The sequence below is a fragment of the Rhinolophus sinicus genome, linkage group LG03 (assembly GCF_036562045.2).
Source record: "Rhinolophus sinicus isolate RSC01 linkage group LG03, ASM3656204v1, whole genome shotgun sequence".
NCBI lineage: Eukaryota > Metazoa > Chordata > Mammalia > Chiroptera > Rhinolophidae > Rhinolophus > Rhinolophus sinicus.
This window is the reverse complement of record NC_133753.1, coordinates 13,346,679-13,362,462: the sequence shown is the minus strand read 5'-3', so window position 1 is coordinate 13,362,462 and position 15,784 is coordinate 13,346,679. Positions and strand designations below refer to the sequence as shown.

The window sequence follows — 15,784 nt, the reverse complement described above, 5'->3', positions numbered from 1 at the left end:
TTGGATAGAAAATATATTCTAAAACATTCTTTGTTGTCATATATCTGTCACTTTTATCTACTGGGTGTCTCTACTCATCTTACCTTGACTTTTTCTTTGAAATTTGCTGTTCTGCTTTATTTCTGCTTTTATCATGTATTCTGAAGCAAAATTAAGATTTCTTCTTTTCATTGCAGCCCCAGGAATCTAGTTGTACGACATGTGGTACCAAAGAAAGAAAAACCCCTTTACCTTTACAAGGTCCTGGCTTACCCCGGGATGACATGAAAGACGATGCTCTTCAGTATTCCCCGTCAAGGTAAGCAGCTCGCAGGAGAAAGCATTTCAATTGTCTCCATTTAACCGCTTTCCTGTATCACTGACCTATTTCGTTACACTCTGGTGTGATACAATTCAGCCATAGGGTTAGTTTTGCTAAGGAAATTTTGCAAAGTACTCAGTAGTAAGTTTCAATGAATTCATTTTACTAATCCATTAATCAAGGGAAAAAGGACATTAGCTTGTATTATTTGCCATCACTATTGATGTGAAAAATAATTTTCCCCAAGAGAAATCCTCTGCAGTGATGCTAACCAGTTTACATGGTGCAGATAGTACTGACCACACCACCTTCCCATTGGAGGATTCCTGATTTGTGATTTGGAATAGTCCCCATATGCTAGTGCTTGATCCATCCATGCTATGTAGAGGCACTGTTTTGTTTTTGTTTTTGTTTTTTAAGGAGGGCACAGCTCACAGAGGCCCAAGTGGGGATCGAACTGGCAACCTTGGTGTTACTAGCTCCACGCTCTAACCAACTGAGCTGACTGGCCACCCCCCAGAGGCACTGTTTTTTAAAACTACTCATCTTGGTTAGGGATTATGAAATACTATACCTAAATACAAAAAGATAGGTTTAGCACCTATAGTACAGAATTTTAAAAATACCTTTGGTAGTTTTAGCTGTCAAATGCATTTCCAGTGTCAGAGATCAGATATGAGATGAAGGAGGTGAAAGAAAGAAAGGGCCGGAGTTTAAAAAGAGGGTAAGAATGAGGTGCTGTATAGCAGACCAGCGGACCAGCACACCTAGTCCTTCAGGGCCCAGCTCCTCATGCAGCCCTTTCCTTGGGAGATCTCACAAGCGAGGCTACAGGGTTCATTGCTAACCTGTCTTGAAATTCATGGTGCTTCAGTACTCATAACTTAAGATTTATAAGCTACTCTGACCCAGTCTGCAATGAAAATAAAGAATCACCTAAAAGGGGAGATCTATCTTTTCTAGTAGCTTCTAAAAGAAATGTTATAATTGAGTATACCTGAATAAAAAGCTTAGAATTAACTAATGATGGCATAACTGAATAAGACAAATTTTACATGTCAGCCTTAAAAATTCTTCCACAAATATGTTTTCAGCATTGTATATGTTAACCTTAGTCAAATTGTCATTGCTTATACTATGTAAGTACCATAGTACAGTTTTAAAAAGGCTTGTGAATTTGTAATTAGAAGACTAGTTTAAAAGTCTGCCTTTGCTACTTACTAACACGTGACCTTTGCAAGTTACTTAGCCTCTCTGCGCCTTAGTGAACTCACAGTAAGTGAGAAAAATAATACCTACCCAATCAATATTCCTGGCAGGGTTGTTCTAAAGATTAGATTAGATCATGGGTATAAAACATATTGCTATACAGGATGTGATCAAAAACTATGGTGAATGTTTAAATTTTTAAAAATTTGCAAAAATTTATTACAGTGAAAGATACATTGCCATTAGTACCCCTCAAAATACTCCCCATCGCTTGGAACACACTTATCCCGTCATTCTTGCCACTTTCTGAAGCAGTTCTGCAAGTCCTCTTTTGTGTCTTTAGTTGCCCTGTCATGACTGCCTTGATGTCCTGAATCATTTTGACTTTGGGGAACAGCCAGAAGTCGCAAGGTACCAGATCTGGTGAATAAGGTGGATGAGGACACACTGTAATGTTTTTATTTGACAGAAATTGCCATATACCAGAAGTGATGTGTGACATGGAATGTTATCATGATGCAGGATGATTTACGGCACACTTTAAAACACACCTTCTCAATCATAGCTCACACCCGACTGACTGCACTGAACAAGCTGAAACTTGTCACACACTTACTAAGGTTCCACGTGCCACTTCCCATCTTGACGATCCCTGCCTTTCCATTGGATGGCACTTGGCAGCAGCATTCACCGTATTTTTTTATCATACCTCGTATATAACATTATTGAACACTTATTGTACACCAACCATTGTTTTGTTCAAATATTTTAATTTTCTCTTTCCAGGGCAGTAAGTCAGTATTTCCTGCAGCCTCCTTCAAGGAGAAAAATCTATACTGAGTAAGATCTTTCTCACCTCTTCATTTTGCTTAGGGGAAACCAAGAATTAAGAATCACACAAGCCATCATTAATAACTCAGGAACTGCACACTAATTTCTCTTAAAACCAGCTTTGGAGTTCAATCATATAACACATGCTAACTTTAGAAAATGACCAGAATTTTCTGAAATAATTATCACTTTATCTTTATGTCCAGCGGAAATTTGTCCCTAAGTTGATAATACCTGTTATTTTTTATAATTAGGTCCATAATTCTTGTTTATTTTTATAAGTAAAAATAATAGAGTTTTTGAGAAATTCAGACTTTTAATAGCTCAGGATAGCTTTCCTGGAGGTTTCTAACTTCACCAGTTCTTTGCAGATATTCATACTTAGAGGTTTTAATATTGTTTTAGTTAAGCTACACTTTTTCAAGGAAAATAACCTATTTTTATTACTTCATTTATTTTCAAACTTGTTATTTAAATATTAGAGACAGAATCAGTTTGAAAGTATAATTTTATACATTTTAATTTATTATCTGATTTGCTTATTTACTCCTCCCATTCTATTTACTTATTCAGTAATTTGAGTATTTACATTTAATAAATGCTATTTGCATTTTCTGTCAAATCACTAATTTCAGCTAATTAAAATCAAATTTATAATAGTATCCTAATTTTCTTGTAATAACTACTAAAATAGTTATATCATAAGACAGTATAATAAATATGTCCAAGTAATTAAAAATTACCACTGTATTTTTCTACACAAATATTCCTACTTGACTATCTCCCTACTCTCCAAACATTTTGAGGAAAAAAGATAATTTTTCTGCTCAGTATAGTTCCCAACCTTAAACAAGATCCTCTCCTAGGAGCAGGAGAGGATTTCATAGTTGAAGTTCCTGCTTCTCTGGACGACTTTCCTCTTTCCCTTCCTGCACGAGCTGTGCAGAGGGGCTCACAGCCCTGCTGCAGACATGGTCAGGAGCCAGCGGCCATTCATAGCCCTCGTGGGAACACATGCCCCCACTAGGTCACACTTGGTTGCCCTCTTGCCCTTAGATGGTCTCTCTTTTGTTTAATCCCTGCTTATTTTTTACAGCTGGGATGGATGTTGCAGACATCTATGAAATTTTACTCTATTAGGGAGTATTTTCTCATCTTTAATATTTATCTTTGCATAATTTCAGAAGGCCAAAATTATGTTTGTTTTATAATATTCCCCTTAATGTGAGAGAGAAGTGCATTTGTAATAGAGATATTTCTAATTAGGTACTCATATTTCCTATAGTTTTCAAAATAAGTAATGAATAATTTTTATTCTCTATATTGCTTTGCCTTCACAGTGAAGAAGAACTGTTGTATCTGAGTTTCATTGAAGATGTAACAGATGAAATTTTGAAACTTGGTTTATTTTCAAACAGGTTAGATTTTTTAAAATAATGCATGGTGGTTAAGAGTACATTATATACTCTTCATTTTTTGAAGTTATTTCCATGTTAGGAAATGAAAAATTATATTGCTTTCTTGGGGGACCATAGTCTTATAATTGATAGCAAATTTTAAAGTATGTTTTTATTCATACTGTAGTCAGGCTCAAAGTTCGGGCAAGTTGTAGAGAAAAACAGATTTTATTTATTTAAATACTGTTATATCTCTTGGTTATAACAGACTAGTAAAATAAATTTTTGCTTATTTACAAAGATCCATAATGCCATTTTGATGTTTGAAACCTGGTAAGAATCAAAAGCAAGCATTTTGGTTACAACTGTTACTGCTAACGTGAGGCAAATTAAAAGCTAGGTTTGCATGCTGTGAATGAAGTGGGAAGTTTGCAAAACCAGATTAGGTCTTAACACATCTAAGGAAACTGTGTGGTCCTGAATTACCTTGAACATTTATTTATCTAAAATTCATTGGACACTGAGCCCCACTTTGGTATGTAGCATAAGACCCCGTTAACATGTACACTGCATACTTTCCCTATGTGAAGTACAGACATTCTAATGTATTATTTCTACTCCTGTGTGAAGTTTTTTTTAATTAATGCAAACATTGTCAGTATTAAAAGATATACCAAAAAGACCTAAGTTTTATTGCAGTAATTCTATTTATTGCTTTCATTTTTTAAAAGATGGTGAAAAATATTTGTATAATGGGTATAGAGTTTCAGATTTGCAAGATGAAAAAGTTCTATTGATCTGTTTCATAACAATGTGAATCTACTTAACACTACTGAACTGTGCAGTTAAAATAGTATATTTTGTTGTGTTTTTCCACAACAAAAATACTAACTATAAAGCAAAAATAAAACAAAAACATTTGCATAAAACATGTATTTATACTAAAAAAAATCTTACGTTTTTCTCTTAGATTTCATAAGGGTGTTTATTGCAGTGTTTTTGATAATAGCACCAGAAATTGAATCAACCTAGGTGTTAAATAGTAAAGGTTTGGTTGAATAAATTGTAGAATATTTATGAGTAAGTTCTGTTCAGAGACTTAAATAGTATACAAATGAATTTGAGATAGAAAGATATTCAAAATATATAATTTAAAAAAAATGGTACCTAAACAGTATGCATCGTTTCATCCCAGTTTTGGTAAAGAAATAAATATGCATAGAAAATTGCCTAGAGGTGAATATTCCAAAACATCAACAGTCGTAAAATATAGAATATGGATTTCTTGGGTTTTAAAAAATTTATTAAATTATACAGAACTACTGAATATAAGGTTGGCGCATAACTTCATTGAAAATAACAAATGGTAACAAAGGAAATGAATTGTTTTTCAAGAAACCTAGTGATACATTCACATGATAGAAGACAAGCATGATGTACTCAAATAAACTGTCTGGAGTCAGACACATGATGTACTGGAGTCAGACACATCTGGGTTAAATTCTCTTAATGGCTTGCGACCTTAAGGGAGAGGAAATTATTGTCTTAGAGATGTGGTTGTCTCATCTTTAAAATTATTTTATGATACCTTTCTGTCCCAATATTGGTCATGATTAGAGGTATAATGATTATGTGCCTAGCACTTAGTGGTGCTTAATAAGTGATAACTTTTAGGTTATTATATGGATTCACCATCCATGGAATTTTTTTCAAGTATACTTTAAGAAGCATTGTAAAATAACACTTCACAAGAGAATTTTCTTTAGGATTTGGTTTATGGGGGTAGTGTGTGTGTGAAAGAGAAGGGAGGGAGAGGCTTGTGTTTGCATATGTCTGTGAGAGAGAAAAAAGCGTGTGTGTGTGTGTGTAGGAATTCTTGGCCCCCATTTAAAATATTTTATTCACAGAAATGTAAGTAGCATGCAGTCTTTCAGAAGCATTGGCATCCATTATGTTAAGCTAAATGCATAGTGGAAGCCGTACCAGCTGCCAAACTGGAAAACTTATCAGGGAAGGATTGGTCTTTATCTTTGGAAAGAAGAGTAATCCAAAAAATATTTTCCAATCTTTAGTAGTTTAGTTATTGCATGGCTATTTTACATTTAGTGATTTTCTGATTTTGAGACATTAACAATTTTCTTTATCATTTGTAGGTTTTTAGAACAGCTGTTTGAGCGACATATAAGACAAAATAAACACCATTTGGAGGAGGTTTGTCTTTCCTTACAACTTCATTAGAAAAACTTTAACATAGAAAGAATTTTAAAGTTTTTCCATACCTTCAAAGATGCATTAAAAGCAAGTGCTTTTTTTCCCTTGTATTTTGTGTGTGTTCAGGGGTGGGGTGGAAGAAGTATTGATCCTGCTGAGATTAGCAGCACTGCAGACAAAAGGAATTCAGTTTAACTAGCTTAGTTAATGTAATTATTGTCTTTGTCTTAATCTTAGGGGAAAATGCGCCATCTGCTGCATGTCCTAAAGGTGAACTTAGGCTGCACAGCCAAGGAAAAGCTAGATGACATACAACTAGAGGAAGATGATATGTTGAATTTACTTCATTTTGAAGAGGCTGAAAATTCAGAACAAAATGAATATAAAAATGAACAAGATGCAGCAATTCAACAGGAACGTCAAGAATACCAAAAAGCTTTGGATATGTTATTGTCTGCACCAAAGGATGAGAATGAGATATTCTCACCAAATGAATTTTTCCTGCCTGTCTATAAATCAAAGTATTCAGAAGGGGTTATAGTTCAGCAGGTAAATGATGAAACAAATCTTGGACCTTCAATTTGGGATGAAAAAAATCCAAGTATGTCAGAGAGCATAACAGATCAAGAAACCTCTGTGAATGTCATTGAAGGTGACAGTGATCCTGAAAATGTTGAGACTTCAAATGAATTATGTTGTCTCAGCACAGCACTTTCCCAGTCTGTTCAGCTCTGCAGTGTCAAAGGTGACAATCATCATGACATGGAAGGACCAACTCTTAACATCACCGAAATGAGCACTGAGGACTGCCCTTTGGATCTTTGATACTCATTAATAAATATCCCAGATGGCCAGTAATTCAATATTCCTTTTATTTTTTCTTTTCTAGATTAAGATTTTCTGTATTTATTTTCTATGCGATATAATAAATTGCCATGAATTTAGCAGCTGAAAACAAAGCACATGTATTATTTATCCCCCCGTTTCTGGGGATCAGTCCTCTGAACACAGCTTAGCTGGGTCCTCTGCTCTGGGTCTCACAAGGCTACAATCCAGGTGTCGGGCCAGAGCTCATCTAAAGGCTTGATGTGGGGAGAACCTGCTCCCAAACTTTTCAGGTTGTTGGCCTAATTCCTTTCCTTATAGCACTAGATCTGAAAACTTCAATTTCTTCCTGGCCGTTGGCTGCCCTCAGCTCTTCAAAGCTGCCCACCGTTCCCTGCCACTTGGCCTTCTCCGTGGACAGCTCACAACACAGCTGCGAGTTTCTTCAAGGCTAACAGGAGAATAAGAGATTCTGCTAGCAAGAGTCTTAGGTGACATAACAATCACAGGAATGACTTTCCGCCAGCTTTGACATATTCTTTTGGTTGCAAGCAAGTGACAGGTCCCACCTACTCTAAATTGTAGGATGTGAATGTCAGAAGGGAAGATCATTGGGGTCACCTTAGGATATGTTGACCACAATTTCTAAAGTTGTTTCTCAGAAACAACTTTCATCTCAGAAACAACTAATAATTTACCCAGACGTAACTGGTTTTGTAGGCAATGGGAAACGGTTTATGATCTGGCATGGGTCTTGAAACATTAAGCCCGGTCTACAGTCCTTTAATTGCTTTTTTCTCACTTTCGTGCACTGTCTAAAGCCTCTAGGCCTTTCTAGTTACCAGTGAGCTAGGGCAGTCTGTCAGCTACCTGAAAACTTGTCCCTTCTGTGAGGACAAATATTCTATCAGACCCAGTCAGACATGCTCTTCGTTACCTTGTAGTTCATGAACAGTATTCTTACTATTAATATACTCGTATGTCTCAGAAGACTCATCTCTACTTCTGTCTTTTTAACCACTTAATGTAATTGAAAGTTTCATGCCTGGCACTGTGGAGGATAAAGAGATGAAAAAGAATGATGATGATAACCCAAATGTTCTAGAAACTTAGCAATGGCCTCCAAGTATCCCATTCTTTAACTCAGGCTTTGTCTCATCCTTTGCCCACACCAGTGTTTCCCAAAGGTGGTGCCACCACTGGAGCAGATTTCTGGTGATACATGGATTACAGGCCCAATATTACTATGTTCAGGATTCAGACTCAGAGGCAAACAATAAAATACAGTGTGGTGGGGCTGAGAACCCAAGTTTCTTCTCCAATGTCTTTTGCCACAAGTCACCCTGCTGCACCATTCCTAGGCCCCCACCTACCCCTCAGTTCTCACGTCTGGAGTTCTTCCCCTTAAGCCTCTATGCAATCTCTCCTTTCCCCATCCTGCAATGCCCTTAAACCTCCCAAAATATCCCCGACCCTATTCTTGGCTCCCCGCCTGGGTCTCCCCATCAATCATCCTTCCCCCCTCTATTCACTTCTTGGACTTCATCCTCTCTCAGCCTGCAGGGCTCCTTTCTTCAGTCCCAGCCTCACCCACAAGGCCCTCACCTCATTATCCATCCAACTACCTCAGGGCAGACTCACTGCCCGGGCTCACATTTTTCTCCCCCTTGTCTGGAGCTGCCATCTCGCCTAAGGCATTCTCTGTAACTATCTTCTTGCTGCTTCTCCACCCTTTGGGCCCAGCCCCAGACCGACTTCTGCCTGCCCTGCTTTGATGTCTCTGGCCTTCTCTATCCTCCAACTTTGGGTACAGCTTTTTGTCTCTGGGGCCATGGCCCTTCCGGATTTTTATACCTGTTAGGGTATTTCTGTTGTTATCCTCAGGTTGCTCTTTAAAATTAGGTTTAAAAAGATGAGTTAAAGAAATACCAAAAGTGGTTCTTGGATCTGGCAAAATTGTGTAAATGTAGGAAGTGAACGGTAAGTTTGAGAAACACTGGCTTAGACTCCAAGCAGCATGTGAGTTTACGTCTCTCCCTCCACTCGCCCACAGCCCATCCTCCGCTCTGATTTGTAGAGTCACCATGAATGAGCTTTTCAAGCCAGTTTGCCTGGGTTTGATCCTTATGAACTGTGAGACCTTAAGCTGGATATGGAGCTTCTATGCGTCCCCATGTGTTGCATGGGGGTAATTGCAGAGCTTCATCAAAGGGCTATAAAATACTCAGAGGGGGCTATTATTTTCAAGCAGATCATGCCATCCCCTTAAGAAAAACCACCATTTAGAGTTTCCTCTTGCTAAAAAGACATCGCGCAGGCCCCTTTGCATTTTTTATAGTCATCTTTTCCTTCCCAGCTCATCTCGTCATCGTCTCCCAGGCATCCTAAGTGTCTGTCACATCTAATTGCTCGTTCCCTAAACAAGCAGAGGTCCTCTCTCCTTGCCTTTACACTTGTGATCTGCTCAGAATGTCATGTCCCCTCTGCTGTCCCTCCTGCGCCTTCACTGACAGCCCAGATTGAATATAATGCTGAAAGCTTGAGTGATTGTCCCTCCTGTCTGGGACCTGGGATCTGTCATGCCTACAATATGAATTTTATTGTTTATGTACCCGGTTTGTCTCCTGTCTAGACTATGGGTTTCTCGAGAAGGACTTACTTCTCCTTGGATCCCGAGGTCCTGTCTGCTGGAGTACGAACGCATTTGTTCACAGGAGATAGTTTGAGCTAGAGAGGAGGTTTACTGTTTTTCTCCAAATATAAGACCTAGCCAGACAATCCGCTCTAATGCGTCTTTTGGAGCAAAAATTAATATAAGACCTGGTCTATAATATAATTAATATAATATGTGCTGGGTCTTATATTAATTTTTGCTCCAAAAAATTCATTAGAGCTAATTGTCCGGCTAGGTCTTATTTTTGGAGAAACACGGTAGCTACAGACAAGGGTATGGGAAAACAGGACAGACGTTTCCTCTTTACTCAGTGCAAATTCCCCATGTAGAAGGGAGAATGTAGCACATGGCTGTTACGTGAAAATGTCTTCATTCACTCATATTTAAATGGTGGGAAATATAAAATAGCATCTTCCTGACAAGACTTACTTTGAAAAGTCCCATTTCTCCCCAGTGATATCAATCAGAAAAGATCAGAGCAGTTTTTATGGGGCAAGATGGACAATTTGCCAAGTGGATTAATTAGCTGTGTAGTCGCCCATGAATTACTTTACCCTGGACCTCCATCTAAAAGAGTTTGGACTAGCTGATCCAAAGATTTCTTTTTGTGTTAATATGCCAAAGGTAATTCTTAGTGTCTTTAGAAATTATAATTGAAATGATTTACCTCCAGAAATAGAAATACCTCTTCTCCCTTTCCTTTCATGTGCTAGTACAGTCCTGGGAAGCAGTCCGCTGAATTGCTTCACACTTCAGGGATACAAGACGCTGCCAAACCAGTTCCTTTTCGCAGGCCTTTGAAAAGCAGCAGATGGAGCCCATGGCCTATCCCAAAAGAAAAACTCCACATACTCAGTTCAAGGGCCAGGAAGAAGATACTTTTGAATTGGGGTAAGGAAAGTTTTGCTACAAAGCCAACCTTGTTGCCTCAAGAATTCTGTCTTGCACCAGCTTCGTTCTGAGGCAATCCTGGATGTGAGACTCCCATATTCACCTAGTTCCTCCAAAATCTTAAAACAGTTGACCATCAAGATTTTCCTGAGAGTAAATATGTACTATTTTATTAGTTTTCTGTTGCTGCTATAACAGGTTTCCACAAATTTAGTGGCTAGAAAAAGAAAACGTTTATCTTACCCTTCTAGAAGTCCAAAGCCCTAAAATCAAGGTGTCAGCAGGGCTGCATTCTTCTGGAGGCTCTAGGGGAGAATCCGTTCCTTGCCTTTTCCAGCTTCTAGAGGCCACCTGTGTCCCCCCACTTGTGGCCCCCTCTTCAAATCCAGCTGTGTAGCATCTTCAAATCTCTCTCACACCCCTCTGCTTCCGTCATCACTTCTCCGTTCACTCTGGCCCTTCTGCCTCCCTCTTAGAAAGATCCTTGGATGACCTTGGGCCCACCTGGGTAACCCAGGACAATCTCCCCATCTCAAGAATCTTAATCACATGTGCAGTCCCTTTTGCCCTGTAAGATAACATGCAATTTTATCTTTTTGGGGGATTAGGACATGGACATCTTTGGGGCCCATTATTCAGCCCACCACAACTGTAACTATCATTAACCTAATAAAAATTGCCTAAATAAACATTGGTGCTTACTAACTGCAGCTAGGCTATGTAATGAATCCCGAGATAATATGTATTGAACATCTATGGTTTTTAATTACCAAAGCAGTGTTTCTCACACTTTAATGTACCATAATCACCCGGGGAACTTGTTAAGGTAGAATTCTGGGCCCCATCACCATAGCTTCTGATTCAAATTTTTCACATCTGGGATGGGCCTCAAAAATTTGTATTTCTAACAAGTTTCCAGTGTTGCTGTTCCTGGTTGAGAAACAACCCCACTGAAAGAGGAAGTGTACATCCAGTAAATAAATCAAGTTCTACTACCGGGATGGCAGTGTGAGCTCTGGCGACAGGCGGGGAAGTTGACATTGATGGGAAATATATAATTGTTTGTTCTTTAAATATACTAATTGTTCCACAAGTGTCCTAATTAATGAATCTGGCTATTTTGGTAAGATGCATTCGAACTCTTAAGTGATTGATTACTGTGAAAATGTGTGATGATAGATTGGCAACTATTAAAAGAATCATCCATTGTCTAGTACATTACTGAAAACAACCCAATGGGGAAATATGCCTCTTTGCAACAAGATCTGGAATGAAAAACAAAAAAAGAGGCAAAATAGTTTTAATTGCACTATTATAGTCACACACCAAATCATATCTTGCTTCAATATTTATTTTTATGGCAAAAATAGACTGTACAACATTCATTTCACATATATTCAGTCATTCAAACTTGTTTTCCCATTAAATGTACATACTTTTATAAACCAATGACAGTTTAGAAGAATTAAGTTCTTCTGATTATACATTTTTACATTACTAATCATCAGACAGTAGCACATAAAATTGCTTTTTAAACTAGAAAATACTACTAGACAACTATTTATACTACCGTTTCAAATAGGTAGAATTCTCAGTACATTGCCTGAATTATATATAGGGCAGCTTTCTAAGGAAATGCATGTCATATAAATTTTCTCCAAATTTTGGGTTTAAGTTTGTTAGGCCTATTAAGTCTTATTAACCTCTGTTGGAACTTTTATTTAAATAGACTTGCTATCAAAATGTTTATTTTTAAACTATGTTTTGCTAAATTTACTATGGGTAGGGTTTGGATTGCTTCAGTTGTTAACCACTCAACTATAAAACAAATTTCTGGTTTGTTACCATGTAATTCATCTGAATTAAACTGCATCATTATAATTCAGAATATCTCCCTATATTAAGCACAACAGAATCAAACACTGAAGTGTTTTATGGGAATATACTTAACATTTGCGTGATAAAGTCCGTGTTTTCTATTTTGATATAAAAATTACTTGAAAATACAGTAAAACGCAAAAATATAATGGCCCAATACCAATCAATCTTTTGAGTAAGGTTTGACTGTGTATCCAACTTTTTAAGTCTTAATATATTAACAAATACCTTTACTTTTCTCCCTCATTTTCAATGTGTTGCTTAGAAATGGAGTATACCAATAACTGTGTTAATATCTCAATTCTACAACAAGAAAGTAAGCTGCTTACTTTTAATATAGAACTGAAAAAAATCTCATATGGAGCAGGTCTAAAATGATATTAACAAATTTTTCAAAAACATTAAGCATCGTCCCTATACAATAACTACTTCAATTTCTCCTTTGTGTCACAAAATCCAACTATGCAAATAAATCCATTAGTGCTCTACCAATCTAAAAGTTGTTATAAATTATAGCATTTTTTCCTCTTTTTTTCTTTCATCTTTTTGTTTAACTCATGTGGGTTTAAGAGTTTTATATTGTTTTTTAAAAAAAAAAAAGATTTTATTGGGGAAGGGGAACAGGACTTTATTGGGGAACAGTGTGTACTTCAGGACTTTTTTCCAAGTCAAGTTGTTGTCCTTTCAATCTTAGTTGTGGAGGGTGCCATTCAGCTTCAAGTTGTTGTCCTTTCAGTCTTAGTTGTGGAGGGCGCAGCTCAGCTCCAGGTCCAGTTGCTGTTGCTAGTTGCAGGGCGCACAGCCCACCATCCCTTGCAGGAGTCAAAATCGGCAATCTTGTGGTTGAGAGGACTCGCTCCAACCAACTGAGCCATCCGGGAGCTCAGCGGCAGCTCAGCTCAAGGTGCCGTGTTCAATCTTAGTTGCAGGGGGCAGAGCCCACCATCCCTTGCGGGACTCGAGGAATTGAACTGGCAACCTTGTGGTTGAGAGCCTACTGGCCCATGTGGGAATCAAACCGGCAGCCTTCGGAGTTAGGAACATGGAGCTCCAACTGCCTGAGCCACCGGGCCGGCCCTTATATTGTTTTTAATCTTGTTTTTATTAAATCTGGAAATAAGATTGCCACCTCTGGAGAATATTTACTTTTGTTCAGGCTATTTGTTGGATTGAACCAGTATTGCACTGGTATTATTCCAGTAAAACTACAAAGCCATCAGATCCTTTCAGGACACTTAACACTTAAGGATAAATTACATTTCCATAACTATAAGTAACAAAAGATTTGTCTCATTCAATGGTCCATTAAGGTCAAGTGATTTCTAATAAACTTCTAGGACAAAAATAATTTGGACAGTCTCTTAGTATTTATGAGAGCAGTCTGACCTGTAATATTTGCACTCTTATGAAAAATGAGTCACTGAGCTTGTATTTCCCACTTATTTGTTCACTTTTTCTCAGCTAATAAATAAGCAGATAGAAATGGAAAACCAGTTATCATGAATTCTGTACTAGTTTCATCAACCTACCCAAAAATTGAAGACCGACATACTCATGTTAGGACTAACCCAGGTAAACCTTCTGAATTTCTTTGGTAGTATAGACCTGCTCCTAAGAGTGAATATTGTAGATTCTTTTTCACCAAGCTTTTAGAATATAAATTTAAGTAATACACATGCACACTTACAATGTCAATAGTGACAACTGAAATAAAGTACTTTCTGGTCTTTTTACACAGTTTAAAAACCACTTACAACTTCAGTTAAAACTTCAGATTCATTACACTGGGATCATGTACTGCTGCAGTGTGGGTACCACTATGTTATAGATTCAGAGCCAAAGGTAGAGATTTGAAATGGTCCTTTTATATGACACAGCACAAAGTCATTTAATGGAAGTTAAGGGATAATGATCAAAAGATTATCCTAACAAGTAATTTTCAAAAACTTGCAACAGTATGTCCACCATACTGTTAGTTCTATACTTAGTTCAAATACAATCATTCCTTTTTTTATCATTCATTTGTACTTATTTGTAATATTAAAGAATAATTTAGTAAATGGTTACTATCTCTTTCCTAACCCATCAACATATTGGAAAAAGTTTAGATTTACTCTAGTTTTTGAAAACTAGAGTATTTTAATTTCTCAAATATACTGGGGTAAGTTAAACATTTTTGGAAATGACAATGTCCAGCCAGACCCTCATTTACATACCTGTGACCGGAGATACGTGTGAGTATTGGCCTTGGAACTGCTGCTTCAGCTGGGTGCTGCAGACCTTAAACTTTCTTCTTGGCGCTTCCTCTACTTCCCATTTCATGCCAGTGACAATCCAAAGGAGAATATGTAAGTGGAAACAGGAAAGGTAGGGGGAGGTATTGCCGATTCATCTTCTTGCACCCCTGCCCCACCTCAGCTTCCTAGGCAGCATTCCTGCTCACGTCATCCTATGTCCCATTCTGTTCCTTAGCTTTCGTGCACCACTCAGGTTTCTGTAACAAATAATGGGAATACACTTACGTGGAGTTCTCTCATGAAACACATCAATCTGCCTTCAGTTGCTTGCTGATGCTCAGTCCCCACTGCCAGGCAGGCACAGGGAGAATTCCTTCTCTGATCTCACCACCAGGGAGCAGCAGGGGAAAAACTTGCTACGTATTGTTCTTGGAGTTACTAATCATGGCGATTTCGTTCTATACCACAGCTTAGCATTAAGAGCCTCTGTGGTTAAAATAAGCTTTGGAAGGACAAACACTAAGAAAGTGAACACCCGTTCAGGGTAATGTTTACAAGGGGAAATAATACTATATCTCAATAATTCAACATACATCTGAACTTTTAGAGCATAATTTTTATTTTGGAACTGCCTGTAGGAATACACAGAAAACGATGCCACTTTAACAATCCAAGGGCCTCTTCAAATGTTTTCTAAAATCCTCTCTCCAACCTCCCCCAACACATGCAAACTTTAAACAGCTGGACTTTCTGATTGTTCCTCATTTTTTTCTAAGTAATTGTAGATGTGAGGGTAAGTGGAACCCTTATCTACAGGAATTTGAAAAACTCATGTTCTTTTGAGAAACATTTTCCCAGGCAAATTCCCAATGTACTAATTCCTCTATTTTTGAAATATCTATTCCTCAGCTCAAAAAAGAGCCCCTCCAATTTGGCTTTTTAAAAATAAACTTTAAACTGGAAAGAGATAAGTTTCAGCTTGTTCCACGTGGAATCTTGATGGGAAGCAAATTTATATCCCAAGGAGTTCCTTTTTAAAAAGACTTTTTAGTTTGATGTTTAAAGTGCTTTACAATAAACAGTAATTCTTGTTTCCATTTGTTCATGCAAATCTCAAATAAACCTGCACCTTACCAGTTGCAGCTGACCTCCAGTTTTATATTTTAAGCCATATAGTTCTATATTATCTGTAATATATACATTAAAATTTTAAGATTGTGAACATATCAACCCATTTGAAATAACTTTTCTTCTGATAATGAAAGTTTCACAAAAAAAGTTGGCCATGCCATTCTGTCATCACTCAGTCCTACACCACAACACTGTGTTT

General features: G+C 37.5%; 1 protein-coding gene across 4 annotated transcripts in view; it reads left to right on the top strand.

Moving 5' to 3' along the window:
* The window catches only part of SPATA7 (spermatogenesis associated 7), a 28,128-nt gene extending 21,316 nt beyond the window's left edge, over positions 1 to 6,812 (top strand). For all 4 annotated transcript variants that reach the window (XM_019744522.2, XM_019744505.2, XM_019744530.2 and 1 more), the window contains 5 exons: positions 177 to 298; positions 2,297 to 2,350; positions 3,682 to 3,759; positions 5,892 to 5,949; positions 6,187 to 6,812. In XM_019744522.2, the coding sequence (XP_019600081.2) occupies positions 177 to 298; positions 2,297 to 2,350; positions 3,682 to 3,759; positions 5,892 to 5,949; positions 6,187 to 6,774 (900 nt within the window). In that variant the 3' untranslated portion in view covers positions 6,775 to 6,812. The remainder of the gene's footprint in view (positions 1 to 176; positions 299 to 2,296; positions 2,351 to 3,681; positions 3,760 to 5,891; positions 5,950 to 6,186) is intronic.
* Positions 6,813 to 15,784: the final 8,972 nt, after the last annotated feature.